The 27,670-nt window shown below is 31.5% G+C and overlaps 1 protein-coding gene across 2 annotated transcripts in view; it reads right to left on the bottom strand.

The window, feature by feature from the left end:
• Positions 1 to 16,617: 16,617 nt before the first annotated feature.
• Positions 16,618 to 27,670, bottom strand: part of LOC127722342 (ferric-chelate reductase 1-like) — a 30,796-nt gene continuing 19,743 nt past the window's right edge. For both annotated transcript variants that reach the window (XM_052229239.1, XM_052229233.1), the window contains exons 13-19: positions 26,585 to 26,700; positions 24,346 to 24,432; positions 23,704 to 23,775; positions 22,668 to 22,767; positions 22,258 to 22,398; positions 19,415 to 19,506; positions 16,618 to 18,110 (exon numbers count right to left, since the gene is read on the bottom strand). In XM_052229239.1, coding sequence (XP_052085199.1) covers positions 18,015 to 18,110; positions 19,415 to 19,506; positions 22,258 to 22,398; positions 22,668 to 22,767; positions 23,704 to 23,775; positions 24,346 to 24,432; positions 26,585 to 26,700 — 704 coding nt within the window. In that variant the 3' untranslated portion in view covers positions 16,618 to 18,014. The remainder of the gene's footprint in view (positions 18,111 to 19,414; positions 19,507 to 22,257; positions 22,399 to 22,667; positions 22,768 to 23,703; positions 23,776 to 24,345; positions 24,433 to 26,584; positions 26,701 to 27,670) is intronic.

Consider the following 27,670-nt stretch of genomic DNA (forward strand, 5'->3'; position numbering starts at 1 on the left):
CATTTTGATTGGTCGATATTTAAAGGGAGTTAATCAACGCTGGGTACTTTTAAAAGACTGATAACATTTCCGTAGTCGATGATGGGTTACACTAAAGACCTGAACTTGGACCTGAAAAGATCTGAATAGACCTGAAGATATACTACTCGATTTATTCAAATTACGATTACTTTTTTATTTTCCAAAGGATTTTCTTCAAGTTAGAATTTTATTAAATGTAAAGATCCATATTTTATCAAAAATAAAATGTTTAAAATAAAAAACAATTTTTTGATGCCAAAACTTGGACCTGAACGGAGATATGAAAAGACCTGAACGGACCTGAAATTCTACGATCATACTTATTCAAACTTCAATTTCTGTTTTATTTTTCAATGGATTTTCTTCAACTTTAGATTTTGTGAAACGAAAAATCTATATATTAATAATATTTAAAAAGAAATTATGAAAAATATTGTTGGAGTGTCAAAACTCTGACCTGAACGGGAAATTAAATTACCTGAATTGACCAGAAAATCTCCTGTCAGATTTTTTTCAAGTTCTATAACTGTTTTAGTTTGTAATCAATCTTCTTGAAATTTGAATTTTGTTATAAAAAAGGTATAATATTTCATTGAAATGATGAAGAATATTATAAACTAGGTACTAGGAAAAATAAAAGAAAGGACCATAACAAATAAAAAAAATACAAGAAAATATTAACAACAATAAAAAGAAAAACAAATATATGCAGAGAAGGAATTTATAAAGACAATATATATATATATATATAGACAATATTTATTAGCACATACACATTTACAATAAATGGTTAATAAAGCATGATTAAGAACAGACAATTGTACAGTAAAAACAAAAGAGAGTAACAGTGGCTTTCATATGAAAATTTAAATAATATCTATATATTAGTAAATGACTGCAAATATTAGCGTATTCTTAGATAATCATTGATTATCATGTACAAAAATAATAACAAACTAAAAATTTAGACATTTTCTTAATGAGAGACAATCATTTATGTATTATGCAGTGATTTTGATAATGAATGGCGTGCTGCTGCCTAATAGTGTGGACATGATTCAGTGATATAACAGTTTAAATGTGTGTTTATTTTTTAATGTAAGTACTTCTTAGTAAGGCATAGCATGCCATGGACAGTCTGAAAAGAAATTGTATTCATCTTTATTTGTCCTCGGTCACCAGAGAGGCATCCGCGTTGTTTTCTTTCGATGTTACAATACCGCCCCTTTCAATAGCTAGAGAATGGGCACTGAGTCTAAATCTACTAAGGACCGATCTGTCAGATTTTGTTTTACAAATACCAAAATAATGGGGTCGGTTCCAACTTTTATGAATATTATGGAAAAAAAGCTTTTCACATTAATATTTTTAATTGAACAGTACAAGTTTTGTTGAGCCTAATCAATAATGATTTGTTGGACATTATTTCTATAAAACTGTATACGTGACATAATTAGGGTGAACGGAAGTAAAGAACTACACATGTGCCTTATCCGACTTCAAAGCTTAATCCTTTAAAGTGGACCGGATTCTTGTGATTTTTTTGCTATGCATGTACTGATTTTGTGTCATGGATGATCATGGATGGATACCCCATATCCTTTGTTTTTCTATCGGATTAAAACCTCTCGAAATTCTCTTCTTAATACTGCATTATATTTTTAATCCATTTACGTTCTTCTTGGCAAATTTACTGTTATAAATTAATTTTAAGTTCAGGTACACCAATATTTTCACTGGTTATTACAATATTCAATTTGCAGAAATAAAAAGGCTGCAGTCTATCTTTGCATGTCCCAAGTCAGTAGCCTGTAATTGAGTGGTTGTCGTTTTTTTTTTTGCTGTTTCTCATATTTGTACATGTTTTTTGTTTATTGTTTTTAATAATTTGTTCTTGTCTTGTGCCGTTACACCACTGTCCTCGGTAAGCGGGAAGGTTCGGGCGCCTTCAAACATGTTTAACCCCGCCACAATTCTATATATATGTGCCTGTCCCAAGTCAGGAGCCTGTAGTTCAGTGGTTGTCGTTGGTTCGTGTCTGTCATATTTGTTTTCTGTAAATTGTTTTGTTATAAATTAAGCAGTTAGTTTTTCAAATGAATTGTTTCATATTTTCATGTTGGGGCCTTTTATAGCCGACTATACGGTATGGGGTTTTCTCATTTTTTGAAGGCCGCGTACCCAGACAAAGATTCATAAGTCTGCATGAGGGGTAGATAAAAGAAGATGTGGTATGAGTGCCAATGAGACAACTCTCCATCCAAGTATATATTTTCCTTCATTTCAAACGACATTGAATACGTTTTTCAACATTTGTTTTGTGTCGACTGAAAATATAGTATAAAAAAAACTCAGTCTTCTAAACCTCAATATGTCAAACTACAATTATAACCAGTAGATATTAATGTGTATAAATGCGTGTTAATTTAAGTGGAGGCTTATGTTTTTCTATAAAGTGTCATTACTTCGGGCATGAGTGAAAATGAATTCTCCAACGATCTTACTATACTTGTTAATCGATCAGTCCATAAGTGAATGCTTTCCAGCACGTGTCAACTTATCCCACTTCTAAGGTGTTAATTCTTTAGACTTAGTCCATAAGTCCATAAGTCCATAAGTTAACGTCTTCAAGCAAGTGTCAAGTGATCTTACTATAAGGTATTAAATCTTAAGTCCATAAGTGAACACCTTCCAGCAAGTGTCAATTGACCTCATTATAAGACCTGTGTTAATTATTCAGTCAATAAGTCAATGTCTTCTAGAAAGTGTCAAGTGATTTTACTGTAAAGTATTAATTCTTTAGTCCGTAAGAGAACACCTTCAAGCAAGTGTCAAGTGATCTTACTGTAGGGTGTCATTCTTTAACTTATCAGTGAACACCTTCCAGCCAGTGTCAAGTTAAATGTCTTTAGACTCATGCGTGAATCAGGTGTTAATTCTTCAGCGCATAAGTGAACACCTTCCATCAATTTTTATGTTATCCTATTATAAGGTGCTAATTCTCTAGTGCATAACTGAACACCTTACAGCAACGGCCAATTGATCTTACAATACGGTGTTAGTTCTTTAGCGCATTAACAAACATCTTCCAGCAACTGTCAAGATGAAACCAAGAAGTAAAATCTCATCAAAGATACCAGTCTTATAATTTTGTAAGCCAGACGTACGTGACGTTACGCACGTTTTTGCGTCAATACCGTGTAATCAACAAGTCCACACTAATAAACAGCTTTTCTATAAAATCATAACAGTGAAGTTATATAAATTTTACATCCATAGACTAGACTAGTAAAAACTATTCCGAAAAAAACTACAAACTGTTTTATCATATTTTACAATAGTCTAAAATAAGGACAACATATTGACAAAACGTCCAAAATATGCGTGTCAGACGTAACAGACTATACGCATAATAACTTTAGCAGGGGTGTTTGTGTTCTTCAAACAGTGTTATATCCGCGAAAATTCGAATGAAAGATATGCTTTATATATATAAAGTATTACAATATTACTGAATATGCGTTCCTGTAACAACCAACGTTATTTTTTGGCAAAAACAAAAAAAGTGTCCATTATGGTCAGATTTAGGAAAATCTTAAGTTATCAAAATTTATAGGTTTCAAAACGTAAGACTTTATGAAATTTCGTTTGTGTAAATTATGCTCACAAAAGTACATATATAGACCATATCAAAATTGAATTTTTGCAGCACTCACACCACATATAAAAAGGCAACGGCTTCTGGCAAATGTCTTGCAAGATGTCCAATGTCGGATTTCGCCGCTTTTTACAAATAAACTGTCATTTGCGACGTTATTTATTGAAAATTTAGATTTGTTGTATGCTAAATATTGCTTTTCCGTAACTGTACTTTAACTCTACGAAACAGCTACATACTTTTTGATAATTTGCGTAGTCAAAACGACTTCGTTTTCAAAGAAATGAAATGTCTTGCAAGTTTGTCCACTGGACGATTTTCATACGTTTTGAACGTTGTAAATTCGAGACGATACTATCAAAAAGACCACAAAGTATAAACAAAAAATTCGATGGCTGGGGTTGTTCGTTTAGATGAGGTTCTTTAGTTGTGAAAAAATTGTGTATTACGGAAGGATAAAAAATAATCTTTTTCAAATTTTCAAATTTGGGGAGCGTAAAACTGTGATTTTTTTTTATTTCTCTGCAATAAGATTCATATGTATAGAACTTGAAAGTAAAAATAAAATTGGACCTGAAGCGTGGCTATATACCTCTCCATATCATACAAGGCTTGTAAACATATGAGATGAATAGAATCAACCTTTTTTCTGACAATCGTTTCATCTCTTAATCTAATTGTTCCGTTATTAAAGAAAGTACAGTGAATTTTATAAGCAAGACCCGTTTAACTTGTAATTCCCGACAAACATTTTTCAATTAAATCAAAATATATATCTTCTTCCTTTTCGGATCAAAATGGGGAAACATTGCATTTTATTACATTTCATATCAATTGGTCTCTGGTAAAGAGTTGTCTCATTGGCACTCATCATACCGTATATATCTTCTTTTTCATATAGATTTATGCATTACCCAAATACGATATATTTTGTTGTTTGTTGCTTACGTTACTTTCAGTGGGAAATATTTCATGCATATTCAGTACAACCAAACATTAAGAAGTATCAATATTGATGTGCAAAACAGAAATTGCAAGCGAAATAAAAAAAATATCCCCAATATAATCATGATAATCATTAATCGCCGTAAAACGTAAAAAAAACGACGTTACCATTTGAGACGCAATATCGTGCGTAACGTCACGTGCGTTTCGTCTGCATATGTCAGTAGCGCTCGAAGTAAAACAGTTTGGTTGACCCAATCAAAAACAAAGTCGCAAGGCGTAGCGCTTTAAAAACTGCAAATTCTGAAAAGTTGTACCAAATACGACTATGACATTCTATATCGGAAGAAAGAAGGGGAGGGGGAGGGGGGGGGGGGGGTGTAGAAAAACCTTAGTGTTTCGAATAATTCAATTTTTTATTAATACAGCAAATAATGTTCCATTCCTTTTTACTATGACCCAAAAATCGTAGAATGGTGCATCTACCCCCGTACATCCTACTCCTGTCATAAGGGTTAACTAAGGTACTAGTATACAAATATGGTAATTTGAAGTTCTCCCGTCTAGCAGTAGAGCCCATGCCGAGGGCTTCAGGACCAAAGTAACACTATTACCTTTTAAGGAACATAGCTTCATTGTTTGTTTGAAATTCACTTCATGTGTTCTTGAAATTTTTGCATTTCCGATATGCACTAAAGAAAAAAATATTTGTTAAGCTGGACCTTCGCAGAAAGATATTTGCCAATTTTGCATATTTTATATGGTTCAGCTGTGCATGAGAAGAACTCTTCCTAAGTTCAGCGATCAGAAATTAGAAAAGTCAGTACCATTCCTTAAATATAATTAATAAGAATGACGCCATTAGGCATAAATACGGAAGCGTATTAGCGCCACACAACTTTTTTTTTAATAGTTCTTCCTATGTTTGCGTTATAACGCAAACCTTTTGCGTTATAACGCAAACATTTGCGATACAACGCAAACATTTGCGAAATATCGCAAACGTTTGCGTTATAACGCAAACCTTTGCGAAATAACGCAAACCTTTGCGTTATAACGCAAACCTTTTGCGTTATAACGCAAACATTTGCGATATAACGCAAACCCTTTGCGAAATAACGCAAACCTTAGCGAAATAACGCAAACCTTTGCGATATAACGCAAACATTTGTTTTATCTTATTTCTTATTTAAGGTTCAAAGGAAGCAGCTGTTATTAATGCATGAGACTGCATATATTAGAATTTATCGCCCTTTGCACTCATTGCAAAGTAAAATGCTTGAATATTTAGAACATATCATTGATTAATAAAGAGCAGGATAATACATGTATATATATCACAAAGAAAATTGAGTAAATTGAAGTTATAACGATAAAATAAAAAATCAACCCTGCTAATATAGCTATGATTATACCTCCAAAGTAAGCTCTCGTTTGAGATTTTTTCTGAATAATTCATTTTAAAGCAGAAAGATCAATTTGTCTATTTGAATTGATAGTTTCACAATTGTATGACATCATTTTGCCCTGATCTACTTAATCAATATTTTCAAATTTTGTTATGCCTATTTCTTGTTAAATTATATAATTTTCTGATACAAAAATCATTCTTAATTTGTGTATAATTGCACTTTAAGTATTCCCTTATTCCTATGGCAATCAAAATGTTTGCGTTATTTCGCAAATGTTTGCGTTATAACGCAAAGGTTTGCGTTATTTGGCAAAAGTTTGCGTTATTTCGCAAAAGTTTGCGTTATAAGTCTAGGGATGTCAACGAGTACTCGAGTATTCGAGTATAGCTCGGTAGTACCGAGTATCGAATACCAAAACGATACTCGACTAATCGGTTTCCTGTCAGAATATTGCTGTTTTCTTTATATAAAAGTGATATTTTTTTAGAACCTCTTTCGGAAAATTAAATAGGAATCACTGATTAATCATACTACATGTAGTAAATAAAATACATTTTGTTTCGAATGCTTGTGCTAAATTGTCATTTAAAATGCATCGGAAAATACGTGGGCTTTACCTACCTAGGCTAATACTTTAAAACTTGTCTTATCCATTCCGTCACATCGGTACCGTCAGAGCAAATATTTTCGTCTGCCAGACTGTAATTTACGAAGTTGCAAAACGGACTATCCCCAATAATAGTTGACAAGAAAATGTTTCCAAATAAAATAAATTCGTTGCATGATCCTCTGGTGACCCTCAGTGAATAATTAAACTTCTAATCCATACGCCTTTGTAAACATTAAATGTGTTTTCTTAACGATTACCAAATACTATTGTTTGAAATGGGTTTTCCTTGTTATAATTTTTAAATGAGTGTTCATTAAACTATATTGATTAGATTATTGTTTTTTTACTTAATTAGTACCTATATAGGTAATGATCTATTAATTATGGTGTGTAATTCCTTGTAGCAGATACTTATGTAGATGGGTTTTCGTCCGTTGAACAACAAATCACAGAATGTAAAGTACGTATTTTTGTTTTCCGTGTTGTAGATATATTCCCGAGCGAGTACTCGAGTATCGCTCGATAAAACCAACGAGTACTCGATTAGTAATTGTTCACCGAGTTGACATCCCTAGTTATAACGCAAATGTTTGCGTTATATCTCAAATGTTTGCGTTATAACGCAAAAGTTTGCGTTATATTGCAAAGGTTTGCGTTATAACGCAAAGATAGGAAGAAAAAAATAAAAAATAATTGTGTGGCGCTAATACGCTTCCGTACATAAACATCTTTATCTGCTGAAACTTTAATTGACACAAGTTAACATATCCCTTTACCTCCATTTAAGATTTCACAGATTATATACCCGGTATGTGATGACTGAGAAACATATGATTAATTTATAATTATGCCATGGCATGTAATTATATAAGTTGAATATTTTCACAACACTTCAATAATATTTGGAAAGGAGGGTATTTTTTAAATCCAAGCTGCACGCTTGCACGTCTGTACTAAGAATCCTATGTTAAAACCGCATTTGGATTGACGACAGGAGATGGCAACACTTCATATGAACATTGAAAATCAGTATAGGAAACGGAACTACCTCTATATAACGGAATATAGATAACGACCAAAATGATACTGGTGGAAAGATATGAGGATTTGTGTGCATAATTTCAACCATAGTTTAGTCTTTTATGAGATATGTATGATGATGGACAAAAAACTTGATATAGCACGTTTGCATTAAGTTGCATATAAACTGCAGTTCTTTATAGAAAGTTCAGCATTTTTTTCAGTTGATGAAACGTTTTTGTTTTTAAACAGAAGAAAATGAGCACATAAAGATTCATCTAGAAGTTTATTATCGTAGTTCCTCAGTAAACATGGGACCAATAGATGATTAAGGTACTTGAAACTAAAACCTTTGTCTTTCAAAATGTGCCTGCATGTTAAAGGGGTATTAGCTAAACAATACAAATATGATTTTCGTCAAAATAAGCCAACAAACATCGCTGCATGATGTATTATTGATTTGCAAGTCAATAATGCAACTCATTTGAATCCATGCGACATTTTTATTTGAGCTTTAGTGGAGATGGTACGCATGTGTTTATCATGCATGTGGTTCATTCATTAAACAGAACAGAATGTCAACATTGAAAAGTGAAACAAGGGAGCCACTAACCAGGAATAACTATTTTGTTGACTGATCCGTCCAACAAAAAATTATTCTGATACTTGTTAAACAATGATGCATATATTTTAACTTATGGACAATGAGATGGCGTCTGGTCTAAAATATGTATGAAATGCTGAAAACATTATAGAGAGCCATGCATTGTTAATCGTTTCATTTCGACTTTTTGAAATGTGGATATACGTTTTAGTATGTTATGAATAAAATATGAGAAATTTGGTCAAATCTGGGACTATTATACTATTTATACTAAGAGTCATAGTTCCAGGTCAAGTCAATGAATACGAATTTGATCCAATTCCCCTTTAAAACTACTATTTTGCGTCTAGTTGTTTCTTGATCATGGCAGCAGTCAATCATAATGGTATTGTATAAATTCTCTTACGTAATAATAGAAAAGACCAAACTATATTAAACATATTTATAATTCCCGCCACGTTGTATATGTGACGATTCAAAGTCATTTTGTCATGTTACAGCCTTTTCAGATAGCTGCAGTGTCTTCCTCCGTCTTGGATCTTGAAATAGCAGATAACAATCGGTCTAGATCTTTAATGCAATGTGCAAATTTCGAGAGTAGTATGTAATTCATGTGTAAGACTTTTCATGTTATTATAGAAAATGATGTGTTTTATCATATTTATACGGAAGCCGATAAGGGCCATTAAAAAAAAAAAATTTATGTCGTAATAACGACATCACTATGTCGTAATTTCGACATAACATGTCGTTATAACGACATCGCTATGTCGTAATTTCGACATTACAAGTCGTAATATATATAAAAGAATATGTATTATGATTGCCAAGAGACTAAATGACACAGAAATTAACAACTATAGGTCATCATAATGCCCTTAATAATGAGAAAAGCCCCCACATAGTCAGCTATAAAAGAGGGATGAAAGATACCAGAGGGAGAGTCCCCGAAATGACAGCGGTTTAACAATTTAATTCAAACGAGTGAAAATAACGGTTTTAATAATGTACAAACAAAGACCGAAACACGAATATGTAACACAGCAACAAATGACAATTCCACTGAATTACAGACTCCTGACCGCTATCTGATAATAACGACAACCTTATAGTTTAACTTTTCACTTTTTGATGCGATAGGAATTTCAAAATGGTCGCCAGTAAAGGCAAAGTTTGTAGCGTAAACAAATTCATCTTTTTTTTTGAGAATATTGCACACTTTATGCAATCAAGCTTAATTAAAGTTATTCACTAGCACCTCAGACTTGCACATACTAGAACTTTATTTATAATCAAGTCAAATGAGACCCAGTTGAATAGGGGAGCAATTCAAGCTCCCTGGAGCCTCTAATTATGTTTGGCATTGCAGGTTCTGAATAAGATGAATTTTAAGCTTTTCCCAATAAAGACTGTTAAACTTTCGACTCATAGTGCTCAGACCCACGGATCTCTGTACCTTCACTTGTACACACTTTAATCTTAATGTACTACTGAGGCTTGATGCAAATTATAACTGCATTGCTATTGTTGGTTCTTAATGAGATTCTTCAAGCGTCCTCCCCATTGAAGCCCTATTAAAACTTTGTACCCCAAGTTCTTTTAACCACTGTTCCCCAGGACAACTATTCCTACAAACTTAGAGGGAGGGTTGGGATCCCGCTAACATGTTTAACCCCGCCACATTCTTAATGTATGTGTATGTCCCAAGTCTTAAATTTACATATTTGTTTTTCGTTTATTTTTGTACATAAAATAGGCCGCCAGTTTTTCTCGTTTGAATTGTATTACATTTGTCATTTCGGGGCCTTTTATAGCTGACTATGCGGTATGGGCTGTGATCATTGTTGAAGGCCGTACGGTGACCTATAATTATTAATTTCTGTGTCATTTGGTTTCTTGTGGAGAGTTGCATTTTTTTAACAAACCAGCGTATCCCAAAGCCTTGATAACCTCTGTAGACCCCAAATAAGACGAAAAAACATCAAAATTGGAGAGAAAACTGAAAATAAATAGTTGTTAATTTCTGTGTCTTTAAGTCTCTTGGCAATCATAATACATATTCTTATATATATTAGCGATGTCGTTATTACGACATAGTGCTGTCGTAATAACGACATGTTATGTCGAAATTACGACATAGCGATGTTGTTATAACGACATGTTATGTCGAAATTACGACATGCTTTGTCGTAATTACGACATAATTTTTTTTTGAATGGCCCTTATCGGCTTCCGTATATTTACGACTGTATTTTACAAAAAACAGAATATTTTTATTTGATTCATTAAATTTCCATCTTTGCCACATAAGAGGAGATAACTCAGATATAAAAGGGAGATAACTCAGATAAAGTAACTTTTATAATAGAATGTGTTGTGAATTTTCCTTATTTTAATATGTAGCAAGAAAACGAGTCCGGTGATCCCATTTTTCTTTTTTTTTTATCTGAAAGAATATTTTTAGCACTATCTTCTCATATTTTATCTTAAAATTCTATGGTCTTGTTTTCTTTTTATCACACAAATTTTTATCACACAAAATTGGGTTTTCTTTGCATAATCTATACACAACCTGACAATTTTGCACAACCTATAACGTGACAAAAAGCCTGGTGACCCATACTTTTTATTATGTTTTTGAAAAAAGCATGATATAAACTACATTTTGACAAATTATTAAAAAATTCAATGGATTATAATTTAGACCCTCATCTACCTTAAAGCTGACTATACAATATGAGTCTTGCTCATTGCCGAAGGCTGTACAGTGACCTGTAGTTGTAAAGCAAAATATTGTCCTATGAAATGATGTCCCCAAGACAATATTTCATGACAATGTATCATGAAATATTGTCCTCATCTATGAAAAAATGACCAGAGAAGGACATATTTCCATTATGAAATTTTGTCTGTATATAGACAATATTTCATAGATAAATACTATGAAATTTTGTCCTGTTAAAGGGATGTTATATTTTGTGTATATTGAGACAATATTTAAGGTGGTACCAAACACCTTGACTAACATTAATTTGGCTCGTTTAATTTTCATAAAGTTTTGACAAAATATTTACTTTGACCCTTTGACAAAAATATAAAAATTTCAAAAAATTTGAACCAACCACTTTATCAGAAAAATTTCTTTGGTTATATAGCAGTTTGACAAACACTAATTTTGATCATTGAGAAGCTTAATATTTCCTTAACAATACAACGTAATTAAAACGTTTAGCTGATTTTTACAGAGTTATCTCCCTGTAGTGTTAGGTACCACCTTAATAGACAGATTGTCATGAAATTTTGTCTAATAAATGGGAGGTATTAGAAAAGGACATTCCAGTTAATCCTGTACCTCCAAAACACTGTTCCAAAAAGATTCGTCAATCTAGTATTTACGAATACTTTTAGTACATTAAGTTTTGAACATATATAAGTACATTACTTTATAATATTTATACAGTATAATGAAGTACAATTAGACAATGCTTCAATCTATTAACCATTTATAAAGTATTTATGCAAATTTGAAACTAGCTTATGTTAAAATAAATATTTGTTTGAAATATAAAATATATACTTGCTTTACAAAATAGTTTCAGTATGTGCATGCTTCATGCTTGTGTACTGTTTTTAATTTTGTAATAATTTGATTATGAAATATTTTCATGGAGAGTATTTCACATTGAAATATTGTCATGGACAGAATTTCACAGTGAAATAATGTCATAGACAGAATTTCACAGTGAAATAATGTCATAGACAGTATTTCATAGTGAAATATTGTCATAGACAGAATTTCATAGTGAAATATTGCCCTGAAGGAGGTGCCAAAATTTCATGGACAAGGACACTATTTCATAATGAACTATTGTCTTGGACAGTATTTCATTATGAAATAGTGTCTGCTGACAATATATTTATATGAAATTTTGTCCAACGGACAATATTTCATGGGGGACAATATTTTATGTTACATAGTTGCTTAAATCCACTGGGACTCTGGAGGATAGTTGTCTCATTGGCAATCATAATGCTTGAATGTCTTACTATAAATATAAACCAATTTCTTTACAGTTCATTTATGCATATTAACAGACATGCATGAGAACTGTTCCAAACTAATTAAAATATAGTTCTCCGATCACGAGGACACGAGTTAATATATGTTTGAATTTTAATCAGATTGGAATTATTCAGAACTATATTTCAGTGTGTATAGATTTAGTGGTTAAATCGACTACATCCTTGTGGAACAATAGTTTTATTTTCCAACAAAACATGAGCACAACCATAACAATAATTAACAATAACATATCAAAGAATGCTTGCAGTTACCAAAAGCATGCTCAAAGTACTTGCTGATATGAGATCCTGTCATGCTTCTCTCTAATATTGGTAGTTGTACCTTACAGATTTCATACAGCAATGTCAGATAGAGAAAAGAAAAACACACCCTATGCAATGCATGGAAGAAACCTGTACAGAATTTCAACGAACAATTTTTCAATAAATGTGAGCACTCTTTGATGTGGTATTGCTTATTATGTTTTGCTTGTACATGTGTTTGTTATTTATTATATCGTTATTAAAAAGTTTAATACTTTTTCTATACTGATATTTATAGTATGTTTTTTATGTATCTTTTGTTATTCCAGTGATGAAGATAAAAGGGGGATGGTTTGAGGTCTAACAGAACCAGTTTAACCCTGCTACATATTCAAGTGCCTGTCCCAAGTGTGGAACCTTGCAAGTGGTGGTCAGGTTATATTTGAATGTTTTTTTGTCATTTAATTTGGTCTTAATGGCAGGTCATTGATGGTCTCTTATTTAATTTGTTCATAACTTGTTAATGCTAGGAGGAGATTTAGAGCTAAACATATTGTACAGACACCTGTCTATTGTTGAATACCATTTGTTAACCTCTAGGTGTCCTTTGGTTTTAGTGTTTTTGGGTTGCTATCTCATGGACTAATATCAAACATCTCCTCGGTGGTCTCGTGGTAGCATGTTTGCCTCGAGTGCCGGAGGTTGTGGGTTCGAACCCCGGCCGGGTCAAACCAAAGACTTTAAAATTGGTATTTGCTGCTTCACCGCTAAGCACGCGGCATTAAGGAATAAGAGCAAAGACTGGTCGGCTCCGCGTCAGAATAATGGGTCCAAGGAAGGTAACATGTCTTCCTGCAGACTTACCTTGTGAACTAGCACAATCCATACCATAATCAGTGGCATAGCCACTGGAAAATAGCTTGCAAGCAAGGGGTCAGGGAGGCAGCAGCCCCCCGCAGCTGAACAATTATAGTAATGAACGATTATAGTAAAATTCTTATTGAAAACATTTCTTTTAATTTTTTTTTATAAAATTATTTGTAAGCACATGCTTGCAATACTATACTGGTGCTATGCCACTGCCATATAGTAAGCTTTAAATAGAATGACAATATAAATAAAGAGCTGTGCCATGAGCGCCTGATATGCCCGTTGCTTTTTCAAAGAATAAAGTTCCATAACTCCTCAATGTCATTTCAGAATTTTATAAAAAAACTTAAGGGAGGTTATTTTAATAGATATAAACCAGTCACCAAAGTTTCATAAAAACTGCTCAAAGCACATTTGAGTTATTATCCGAAAACTGGAAATTCCCCCTTTTTAAATGAATAAAACCCCATAACTCGGAAATGTAAAATCTAAAATTTATAAAAATTGAAAGGGAGCTCACGTCACCAAAGTTTCATGCAAGTTGGTTAAAGCGTTTTTGAGTTATTGTTTGACATGTTGACAACAGATGGACAATGGTATACCATAATATGTCCCTAAACGGAGGTATAAAAACAATTCAAAGGAGAAAGCCAACAGACTAATTTGTTTAAAACAATTACGGCAGACAACAACCATTAGATTACAGGCTCCTGACTTTTTATAGGTGGCAGGGTTAAAAATGCTTATCAGCATTCAGCCCTCCCCTAACCTCAGACAGAGGTGTAACAGTATAGCAATAGAAGAAATTGTAAAAACAATTGAAAATAGGCTTGATTCATCAGATTGGTATTAACCACAAAAAAACACAACTTTAAATGAAATGACATAAGACACAAAATACTGACCTAAGAGTTATCACAGTTATTGAAAGCTAGTTCAAAGCCAATTTCAACTAATAAAAGACCATGTTTTCCAGATTAAAATTTCAATCAGTACTGCAGGATGAGTGACTGCCAATAGATTAAGATTTAAGATGAATAGGCAGTCTTGAAAATACATGACCTTGTGCAACTCCAAAATATAAATGCAGTAACATCAGTGTTAATAACTAGATTGTAATATATGTTTAGTTATGCACTAAAACTTTTGAAAATAAAATCATTGTTATTACTGATAAAGATAACATTCACTACAATGAGTTATTTTGTTTGTAATCTAAGTAAAATTTGCTTACATTTTACTACCTAATATTATCGGTGTCATCCTGGTTTGCCCACTTTTAATTACATGCATATGTAAACATAGGGTGGATTGTTGTTTTAACAATTATAGTTTATTTCTGAATTATAGTCATATTTTTTACCTTTTATTTTACCTGTAAAATTTTATCAAAAATCCTATATTCTGCTATTAAATCAATGAAAATTTTCAATAAAGATTTTATCAGGAAAATGTATTGAATTTGACAATAAATTCTAACAAATAGAATAAAAATGCAACTGTTCAGTACCCAAGCTTTACAAATAAAATAATTTGAACAGTAATCTGCATCCAAGCTAGCATTTTCTTCTTTAAAAAAAAAACCCAACAGATTGTTATTTTACCATAGTGCTCTATTTATTTCCTTATGCAATGCATTTATAAACTTGATTCATATATTAGGTGACGACCATTTGATATTGTAAAGGGGGGGGGGGAGGATTTTGAAAATAAATAACTCAGCCTTGATAATAAGAAAAAAATAATGGTTTGTCCTGTAGTAGTTTGAAAAAAAATAAACTGACTTAAAATGTATTGAAAATAAATAACTCGGCAGGTCTTTTAAGCCATTTTATAAATGCTATTCTAAAGTATGAGATGGCACCAGATTCTTACAAAATTTGTCTTTTTTCATTTTTTTTAGGAAAAAACTTCCCAAATCTTTAAATAATATAATGTATAAATATTAATTTACTTGAATTAAATGTCCGAAAATGGGTTTCATTTAACTAAGGTATATGGTCTCAGGAACATTTACTTTATTCTCTTAGTGTTGCTTTCCATTTGTAATTTAGTAAAAAAAATTTAACTTTACTTTTATTTTTTTTTAGTATTTTTTATCTAAAAAAAAAATAGCAGCCATAAAACTATATGTGAACTACATGTTTTTGCTTTATCCTACATATTGGTCTTTTGATGTTGTCTCTAAAGACTAAAAGTCTTACACTGAAACTATATATTTTGCCTTGAGACCAAAATATTGTCAAAAATAATTAAAACAGAACTTGCATTTTTGATCAAGAAAGGTTCTGGGAAATGTGCAGAATGCATGATTTTGCATACATTTTTCTATAGCTTCTTCGGGCCTTCAGCGGCCCAAAACCCTGCGCACGAAATTAGTTTAGTTTTTAATATACTTTATATTACTTTTAAAACAGGCTAGTGTCATTGTTTTACATGTATGTTAAATTATTGAGAGAAAAAATATATGATTTATTTATAATTTATCTATACATTTATGAAAGTGGAATTACAAAAAAAAAATACCTGAATATATATAGAAAACACTGATAAACTATATACCTAAGTTGGAACAGACTATATAATTGTATGCTCATTAAACCTTTTGTCTTTTCTGTTTTCTTTACTAATAAATAATTAGTGTAATTAAAAGTGGGCAAACCAGGAGTAAACCATATTATCAAAATCATAACCTTCCCCTCCTTGGTCTTGTGGTAAAGTGCTTGTGTCTAGAACATGTTGTCATAGCTAGGTAAAACCAGGGGCTCTTTTCATAAATAATCTTACAATAAAAATTGACCCTAAGTTGCACTGAAATGTTAGTGAATTACGAGTATTTTTTCTTGTAAGATTTTAATATTAGACTCAGGACTTTAAAAATGGTATTTGCTGATTTTCCTCCCAGCAAATAGCATTCAGAAGTAACAACACTGTCGACCTTTCATTTTGACCCTTACAAGCATACTGATTGAAACATGATATTTTTTTACACATTGGGTCACAACCTTTTATATTGTAATAGTCGAAGAAAAATAATGATTGAAACATAATATGTTTTAACACATTGGGTCACAACATTTTTATATTGTATTTAGTCAAAAACCAGAGTGTCATCTGTAGATATCTAGACTTGACAATTATGGAAAGAAAATAATGTTTTATATTTATTATGAAAATAAATATGAACATAACATGTTATAGTCATAAACATATAACAATTATAGTACAGCATAAATAATTGTAAATAAATAATATTTCATGGTATGAAATTAAACTACAATTATCCTTTGAATAAGATATTTATATTTTTTTTTTGCTTAACCTGATTTTCAAATTCTAATCATAATGTGAATATCTTAAACTAACCATTAGCCATAAAACGAATATCATAAAAAAACAACATTCCTCCCTAAAACACAAATAAAAGGCAAATACAGAATTTATTCATGAAAAAACATTTCACTGAACTAAAGACTTTAAGAAGCAGCTCAGCTGATGATAAATTAATAACAAATAGTGTGATGATATAGAAGAAGTATTTTGTCATCCTTTAACAAAAAAAAAAAAACAGTATTTAAAATTCTCTTTTTGCACGCTAAAAGTAATTTATCAGCAGTATAATTATTTTATTAAAATGACCAACTACATAATTTTCAAGATAACTTATAAAGAATTAACTTAAGGCAAATTGCACAAACAAATTATGCTCAAAACTATCAAAGACTTGGGAAACATTTTTCAGATGCAAACATTTTTCTTTGTTGTTAAAAATATTTGGCTTTGAAGGTTTGGTGTGCTCAAAAGATATAAGACTATCTTATTTGTAAAGATTTTTTTTAGGAAAACCACTAATGGGACTGTGGTGGTTATGCTTTCAAACAAGATGCAAACAGAAGCACAGATCACAGAAATAAAATATTGCTATCAGTGTTTGTTAAAGGAAATGTGTCTATTTGGTAGTCATGTTAAAACCTGTCACCTGATGTAAGCAACCAAGGTTAAAAAAAGAGTCAAGTATCAGAAAATTATCGAATTGCTTTTACCAGCACACAAAAATTAATAAACGTGTTATCAAATGTTATTTTCCAAACCTTTCATTTGAAATTAGATATGTAAATGGTGTCAGAGAAAAGTATTTTACCTATGCATAACAGTACAGTACATATCTTTACAAAACACAACTTTTAGTCTTTTTATATATAAAAATAAACATAATCAAATACATTTATGGATTAACCAATTCATTGGAGATTATTAAAATGTACAGAAAATACAAACTTTTGGTTACTTTTATTTACTTTATAGCACATTATAAATACTCAATAAATATTAAAGGAAAAATTAACATCATAAGTCATCACAATACTTCTCCTTTTACTGTGTATAGGATACACTCAATTCAAATATCTTTACAAAACATATCCACTGAACTGTGTAAATCACTTAAACGATATCATATCCTTATTCACATCAAGCGTTGCACTGTTGACTGAAGAGCATCATATGGCAACACTAATACTGGGTTTAAATCTCTCTGAGGTGTTACTCCTACCCACCAATAATTAACATAATAATGAGAAGTAATGTTGTCACTGTTATTATAAGTATATGTGTTCCCATCACTACCTTCTTTAATCTGCTATACTGTAAAAGGAAAAGAATTAGTTTTAAACAATATATCATTAAGATTTAACATTTCATTTAAAAAATGTTTTTTAGCCAGTTGCTTAAAAAATTTATAAGCATACCCTTCTTCCTAAAAAGAGTTTGTCCTCAATTTGTTACAACTCCTCTGCAAAAAAACCCATGACTTGATTTCAAGGAATTTATCAAAAAGTTATATTCAATTTTTTTATCAACAGCTTTAACTTCTTATCAAATATTGTAACTGTAGATATTTTTGCAGGTTACTACTGTTGATTTAATTCTTTTAGTGGATAGAGGAAACATTTTTGATGTTTGATTTTGTGATTTTTGCCAAAGTCTGCAAACAAGCCTATAGAAAATTTGTACATCATTGAAACTTTAAATTCATAGTTCATCTTTCCTAACAAAATACACACAAATTGGAATAACATGAATAACTAGATATCATTGAGACGGGAGCCATCTCTGTGGGCCCCGCTGTGAATAATGTGTGGTAAAAAATTTGTATCTTTATCATTGGACATGGGGTTGTCAAATGAAACCAAAGTTTTTGACCTTTGACCTAGGAAGTTGTACATAAATTATGACACACCCTCTGGTGTTGGTTTATATACATATCAAGTATAAACTTTGAAATCATAACGGTTCTCAAGATATAGAGCGGACACGATCTTTACCATAGGACATGGGGTTGTCAACTAAAACCAAAGTTTTTGACCTTGACCTTTGACCTAGGAAGTTGAACATACATTATGACACACCCTTTGGTGTTGGTTAATATACATGTCAAGTATAAACTTTGAAATCATAACGGTTCTCAAGATATAGAGCGGACACGATTTGTTACAGATGGACGGACGGACAGACGGATGGACAGACTGATCACTTTAGGGCGGCCGCCTTTCGGCGGGGCCCTAATAATGAATCCACAGTACATTGACAATTCCCAATGTATAGACATTTTGCATTGGGGTTAAATGCATGCATTAATGACAACGGCAAGTTTTCACTTTACATCATTACTATAATGTTTATTGCTTTCTACAAACCTCAGGATTATTATCATGATTATCGCTTTCTACAAACCTCAGGATTATTATCATGATTATTGCTTTCTTCAAACAGCAGGGGATATTTTCAATCATTTGACATGATTGTGAAAAAACCGAAAATAGCCCAAGCACGAAAATTTCCACCTTTACAGTACCAAATGTGTTGATCTATTGATAAGATATTCATTATTTGTAAGTCAATATGTGTGCATTTTAGCATCAACTATAAAAAAAATAATAAACACTTACTGATGGTTCTAACTGTAAATGTGCATTGCTGTGTGAATAATACATTGGTTTTCTGTGCATTTCATACATGTAAGTATCGTCCTGTTTACGTTCTGAAATATATGATTTTATGTTGTAAATAAAGGATTTTCATCCTATAAACACAATATTTTACTATTCAAAAGTTTGCCTCTTCCCCATAACATTTATAATCTTAAGGGAGAAAAGACTTGAATGTTGGACATGGTGACTTCATTTCATAGGACATGACAACTACATCTTAAGGATATGACGACTATATCTCATGGGACATGAAAGCAAAATCTCATGGGACATGAAGACTACATCTGATGGGACAAGTCAACTACATCTCATGGGACATGACAACTACATCTCATGGGACATGACAAATACATCCCATGGAACATGACAAATACATCCCATGGCACATGACAAATACATCCCATGGGACATGATTACTACATCTCATGGCACATGATTACTTCATTTCATGGGACATGATTACTATATCTCATGGGACATGATTACTTCATTTAATGGCACATGATTACTACATTTCATGGCACATGATTGCTACATCTCATGGGACATGATGGCTGCATCTCATGGGACATTAACTGCAATCAGCCAGAAGATGCATCTATATCACTTGGAAATTATCAGAGAAATGATGTAAAATCTAACCAATGAGTGAGAGAATATGTAGGTCAGGACAACATTATTTTGTTTACAGCAATCTGATGGGTAAAGAATTCTCTTCACATTATTTTGTTCACAGCAATCTGATGTGTAAAGAATTCTCTTCACATTATTTTGTTCACAGCAATCTGATGTGTAAAGAATTCTCTTCACATTATTAAAGTCTTATTGACTGTATATTAGCTACTTTGCAAGAAAAAAAACCCACAGGAAATCCTAGGCAGCATTTATACTGCCCATGTTTTGCGTACACAAGTTGTATTTTTTACATCTTTGAAATAATAAACAGCTGTGCCATGAGCGCATGATACGCCCGTCGTCTTGTGTGTGAATTTTTATGCAATAAGCATAAATAGTTTCTGACATACGGCGTGACATGCGAAAACCCCCCTTTTTTTTTACAAAAAACTCAATATCTCTAAATTAAAATTTTGAATCAAAACCAAAAAGTATACAGATCTTTAGATTAATATAACTAAGAAGTGTGTAAAATTTTAAGCAATAATCATAAATCGTTTTTGAGATGTGTGAAAACCCCCCTTTTAAAAAAAAAATAAATCAATATCTCAAAAATAAAATTTTGAATCAAAACCAAAAAGTATACAGATCTTATAATATAATGGTTTACTTTTATAAATTTTGACTTGGATGGAGAGTTGTCTCATTGGCACTCATACCACATCTTCTTATATCTACTTAAGATTAATATAACTAAGAAGTGTGTAAAATTTTAAGCAATAATCATAAATTGTTTATGAGATACGGCGCTACATGTGAAAAAACCCTCCCCCTTTTTTTACAAAATACTCAATAACTCAAAAATAAAATTTTGAATCATCACCAAAAAGTATACAGATCTTAAGGTTAATATAACTAAGAAGTGTGTAAAGTTTTAAGCAATAATCATAAACTGTTTTTGAGATACGGCGCGACATGTGAAAAACCCCTCCCCCTTTTTTAACAAAATACTCAATATCTCTAAAATAAAATTTTGAATCATCACCAAAAAGTATACAGATCTTAAGATTAATATAACTAAGAAGTGTGTAAAGTTTTAAGCAATAATCATAAATTGTTTTTGAGATACGGCGCGACATGTGAAAAAAAACACACACCTGTTTTAGTTACTAAGTCCCGTAACTCAAAAAGTTTTAATCTTATTTTCACCAAAAGTATACAGATCGTTTGACCATCATAAGAAACAACTATGTTAAGTTTCATGAAATTTGGATAATTCATTCTCAAGTTACGGTGCGACATGTTTACGCCGGACAGACAGACGCCGGACATTTGTATACCATAATACGTCCCGTCAAAAATTTGACGGGCGTATAAAAATTTGACATCATCGTCACATGTTTGACATGCATTCAATTCTATATTCCAAAGTTAATTAAAAGCTGCAAGTGTTTGAAATTTAATGCAGTATTTATTTATAATTAATGTTGAAAAATTCAATTAAACTTGTTTAAAACTTGCTTAAGACTCAGTGTGAACATGGACCTAATCTAAGGAAATGAAGCATGAAAAGTAGGTCAATCAATAAAATGCTTCTATGCAACAAGATATATGATTGTACTGAACTTGTATGTAAAATTTGTCAATAAAGTTACATGAAATGCATAACATGGCATAAAGGGTGTGTGTTATACTATCCTTACACCAAGTTAGTTCAACGTCGGTCACTTGACTCAGAAATGAAGTTCAGCATGAATCTTAAATACCTGTTAAAGAATAAAACTGTATACCATAGTGACCTACTTTTTGTCCAATATATGGATCTATAAATGAAGTGATACAATTGTAGGTCACTTATTACCATAGAACTAACTAGGTCATATAATTTAAAAAATAAACCAATGAAGCCTTAAACAATAAAAGTTACTGTTGATTCATAATTATTCATTGGATACCAATTTTCATGAATTTGTGAACACCGGCTAACCATTAATAAAAGAATTCAACTAATTACAAATTTTCTATAGGAATACATGCAGATTTTGGCAAAACCATGCAAACAAATATCAATGAAAATGCAAGCTTACTTCAACCCACAAAGATAAATGAATCCCCACTATATAAAACTCAAATGTACAGCAAACTTTGTTTTGAAATTCAGGAAAAATTGATGTTGTTATACTAACCTTTCCTTGTTAGAGCACAGTCACTTATTTCTAATATCATGTTGACAGTAATGTAATAGGCTACATAAGCTACCATTACCCATCTTAAATATGGAGGGGCACCTGCTTTGGCAAGCTCCAAACCAGCAAATATATTAATAACTGCAAAGAAAAAAAACTTTCATTATATTGTAAGTTCTTTTAAAGTGTGTTTGATGCCGTGACCCAGACAATCTTACTGTGTAACAAAAAGTAGGTTATTCATACATGAAAATTGTTACATTAAATCATTTCGTTACAAATGTTTTATTCTAAGCAATTGTTGGAAGCTCTCTTTTCAAAAATTGAAAAAGATATGCATGTGACTTGGTTATTTTTTTTTTTACTTTTGCAAATCCTTTTTAATACTAAAATTATCACCAAAATGTTACCTGCTAAAATATGTCCTATGGTACCTAACCCCCAATGTATCCAATTAAAACATTTTCTTTTGACTGAACCTGGTAATGGTCTGATCAATGCGACTATTGGCTGAAAAAAAAATATGCATACAAATATTTAATACAATAAAAATATCACATTTTCATGTAAATTAATTAAAAAAATTTACTGAAAAGGCTCTTATTTGATTAAAAAACCAATAAAAATATAAATGATAAAAATAATTCTCGCAAAGGATTTTTCAAATTCAGATTATTCACTTCCTGAATGGTCAATTGGCAAGTGAATTACAGAATATTACAAAATAACATCTAAATAGCCTATTATACATATATTGATTACTGAAAATTGGTATTTGTATTTCCAGTTTATGTCAGATGTGTTTTGTTTGAAAAAGTTTAATGTGTTCATTTCTCAATAATGTCTATAACTAATTTAAATAAAAGTGACCAAAATTATTGACCTAAAAAAAAGAATTTTCTGATATATGTAGCTGATTGAAAATTCTTGTGAAAAAATTGCATTCACATTATTACTTACTTTCACATTATAAAAGAGCTTTTTATTTTCAGTTAAAGTTCAACATGTCTTAAAATGAATACAAATCTTTCAATAGATAATGCATATTTACTGTTCCTTGACCTTGATTTTTTATCCTCATTGACATTAGTCATTCAAATTAGTTAAGCCAATGAAAGTAAGTATGCGATTTCAGACTGTTTAAGGATTTGGCAAAAATAAAACCTCCAAAAAAACTAGATGTGTCGTTACAACATGAATATGCAGCCTTGTTGCCAAAACTCAGCTGATACCACGAACCAAACCATAAAAAAATAAACAAATGACACCTAGAGAGCAACATACAGTCTTCAACAATAGACAAATGTCTACACATTGTCATTTTCATTAATTCTGCAAATTCTGTAATGTGTGTATCATGATTTCTAATGTTCCAAAAATTTCAGTGGTCTTTAATATGTTCATTTATTTTTAAGGAATGGTAGCTCAGGATAGCAATCTACTTACATTAGCTACTGTAAAAACTAGTACAACAATTCCAATTATAGGATGGGCTTGATGAAACATCTGACCATTTATCTGTAAAAAGAAGAATACACACACATGGAAATTAGATATAACTGTACCTCAAAACACTACCATTAATCATCTTGGAATAAAACTTTATGTTCGGAACATTTAGAAAAGTAAGGCTTTTTTCAGTCTGTTTTTTCCATTTTTAGTCAATTACTAATAAAATTTGTATCTGATTTGAAATAAAGTTACCCAGGCTGTGATTATACAACATAGAATAATAGTGAATGTCTACTCATTCAACATATCATGTCTAAAAACAAGAATTTGAATGCTCAATGAATATTTATCACAAATGTACAATTTGACTGCAAAAATATAAAAAGGTTATAGTATAAACAAAGCAGTTTATACCTACAATCATCTTAGCCAGTTCAAATCTTGACAAAAAAACAATACTAGTAATTCAGACATGCATTTGCTGTTTCACTTAAGTGAAAATGATGGTCATTATACAGATTTATTAAAATTTTACATTATTATTCTCCAAGTCATGTTTTCTGAATTGCTCTAACAAATCTCGTATTCCATTTCAGTTTTGACCTTATATCATATATGTTCTACCATACATCTTACCTTACTATATCCTTCCACATCTAGAAATACTAATATGGCACTAATTATCACACATAGGAATACAACTATCATCATCAATCTGTGTACCTGTAAAAAAACAATAGATACTTTTATTTTTCCTATGCAAATCTGTTACTTTGGCATTTAGTTAAATTTCATTTCATTACACAAATCATTTTCTTATTTTAAAAATTAAGGATGGAGAAAGTGACATAAAATAATTTTTTTTTTAATCTTACCGGTAAAATATTTAAACTCCACCCACTAGTTTTTTTATCTATTATCACGATAATCAAAATCTTGATTGCTGGTTCTCAGTTGAACTGGTTGTTTTGCCATTGTAATACAATGAAAAAAAGATGATCTTATAGATTACCTCAAATAAAATGATTGTAATTTAGTTGAAGATAACCAGAATAAACGTGGTTTGCATAAATATCTTCTATAATTATTTGTGTAATACAATAATTCTTCACTCTCAACAGAAAAATATACATGCCAAGAGTTAAAAATTCTGTATATTCTTTTGTCAAAAGTATTTCATATAAAATGGTTCCATTAAAGGCCTTCTTCAACTACTGAAAAACTAGAGGCTCTAAAGAGCCTGTGTCGCTCACCTTGGTCTATGTGCATATTAAACAAAGGACACAGATGGATTCATGACAAAATTGTGTTTTGGTGATGGTGATGTGTTTGTAGATCTTACTTTACTGAATATTCTTGCTCCTTACTATTATCTCTATCTTTAATGAACTTGGCCCGGTAGTTACAGTGGAAAATACTTTTAAAAATTTACAAAAATTTACAAAATTTATGAAAATTGTAAAAAATTGACTATAAAGGGCAATAACTCCTTAAGGGGTCAATTGACAATTTTGGTCATGTTGCCTTATTTGTAGATCTTACTTTGCTGAACATTATTGCTGTTTACAGTTTATCTCTATCTATAATAATATTCAAGATAATAACCAAAAACGGCAAAATTTCCTTAAAATTACCAATTCAGGGGCAGCAACCCAACAACGGATTGCCTGATTGGTCTGAAAATTTCAGGGCAGATAGATCTTGACCTAATGAACAATTTTATACTCATCAGATTTGCTCTAAATGCTTTGGTTTCAGAGATATGAGCCAAAAACTGCATTTTACCCTATGTATATTTTTTAGCCATGTCGGCCATCTTGGTTCGCGGGCGGGGTCATTGGACACATTTTTTAAACAAGATACCCTAATGATGATTGTGGACAAGTTTGGTTAAATTTGTCTTAGTAGTTTCAGAGGAGAAGATTTTTGTAAAAGATTACAAAAATTTACGAAAAATGGTTAAAAATTGATTATAAAGGGCAATAACTCCTTAAGGGGTCAACTGACCATTTTGGTCAAGTTGACTTATTTGTAGATCTTACTTTGCTGAACATTATTGCTGTTTACAGTTTACCTCTATCTATAATAATATTCAAGATAATAACCAAAAACTGCAAAATTTCCTTAAAATTACCAATTCAGGGGCAGCAACCCAACAACGGGTTGTCCGATTCATCTGAAAATTTCAGGGCAGATAGATCTTGACCTGATAAACAATTTTACCCCATGTCAGATTTGCTCTAAATGCTTTGGTTTCAGAGATATAAGCCAAAATCTACATTTTACCCCTATGTTCTATTTTTAGCCATGGCGGCCATCTTGGTTGGTTGGCCAGGTCACCGGACACATTTTTTAAACTAGATACCCCAATAATGATTGTGGCCAAGTTTGGTCAAATTTGGCCCAGTAGTTTCAGAGGAGAAGATTTTTGTAAAAGTTTACGGACGACGGACGACGGACGCAGGACGACGGACGACGGACGCAAAGTGATGAGAAAAGCTCACTTGACCTTTTAGGTCAGGTGAGCTAATAAACTTGTGAATATGTAAGGCAGAGGGGTGGTAGGTGGGGATGTCATCCCAAATTCCTGAAAAATTAAAGTATTCTTTCCTGGGATCCCAATAAATTAACCATTAATTCCCCAGTCCTGATAGGTGTAAATCCTGAATTCTTGCGAAAAATAAACGCTAAAATCTGAAATTCCTGCAAAAATAAAGGCCCAATCCTGACGTCCCCAAAAAGATCCTTCCGCCCCTCAAGGCAGCTAAGCTGGAGATTAACTAATGCTTAAAAACTTTTGTACAACTAATCAAGTTGTATGCAACTGGAATGTAAACTATGGTAAACAATATATTTTTTCAATAAAATAAAGTACCTGATACCAGATCCTTTCATCACAGATAGTACTTCCTGGCCATATCCTCTTATAGTATCTAACAATAACTATAGCTATACTGGCACAACCAATCCATGCAAATATCATCAATGCACCTGAAAATTCAGTTAGAAAACATATTAATACTAGGAAATACAAATCATGTAGGACATTGGAATAGCATAGAAACATACTGTGTTGCTTTCATTTCCTAACTACACAATTTTTACACTTAATTACTTAATAAAAAATTCTGATTATACCAAAATATTTTGAGAATTTTATACTGCCCTCTCAGTCACTTCCTTCCTCAACCATGAGGAGATAAGTTCTTTGATTTTTAAAAACAAATTAGTACAGAGATAACTGATAACTTCATGGGTACTGGTAAGAAATGAATTTAAGAGTTTAATAAAAAACAAATCTCCTTTAGGCTTGTATGCAGAATTTGACAAAAACCATGAAGTCAAGTATCCACAAATATACAATTTTTCCTTAGTCAACAAATATTGGTACACACAAAAATAAATCCACAGTATTGCATTGGAAGAGCCTTAAAATCATGACAGGATATTATGTTACATGTATCATGAAGTTTTCATTTTTATAAAAGCCTTTTAATGTTACACCTCTGATGGGGAAGGATTGTAGGTAAAGTGAATCTGATTCTTACCCACATGTTCAACATACATATCTGCTTGATGTTTAAAGTATAGTTAGACAATATACGTATAGTGTCTTCAAATATGAAATTTATTTGTATGAGGCTAAGAAACGGGGGAAATGCGAGGTTCACCGAGCATTTCCCCCTGTTTCGTGCCGAAAACAAATAAATTTCATATTTCAAGACACTATACGTATATTGTCTTTATACTGAAATCGATAAAAAACATAAAAAAAAAATAAAATACGTAACAAATTTATTGTTAAAAAAAAAGTGTTTGGAATTTCCCTCTTGGGGTACCATTGTTGGGTATTTCCCTATAAGCGTAGTAACTCATAAAGTCCAGGCGATAAGACATTGACATTTTTAGGATTTAGAAAGCCTGAGAAAATAAACTAATTTAATAATATTTAATAAACATG

This window comes from Mytilus californianus, unplaced genomic scaffold (assembly GCF_021869535.1).
Source record: "Mytilus californianus isolate M0D057914Y unplaced genomic scaffold, xbMytCali1.0.p SCAF_1, whole genome shotgun sequence".
NCBI classification, from domain to species: Eukaryota; Metazoa; Mollusca; class Bivalvia; order Mytilida; family Mytilidae; genus Mytilus; species Mytilus californianus.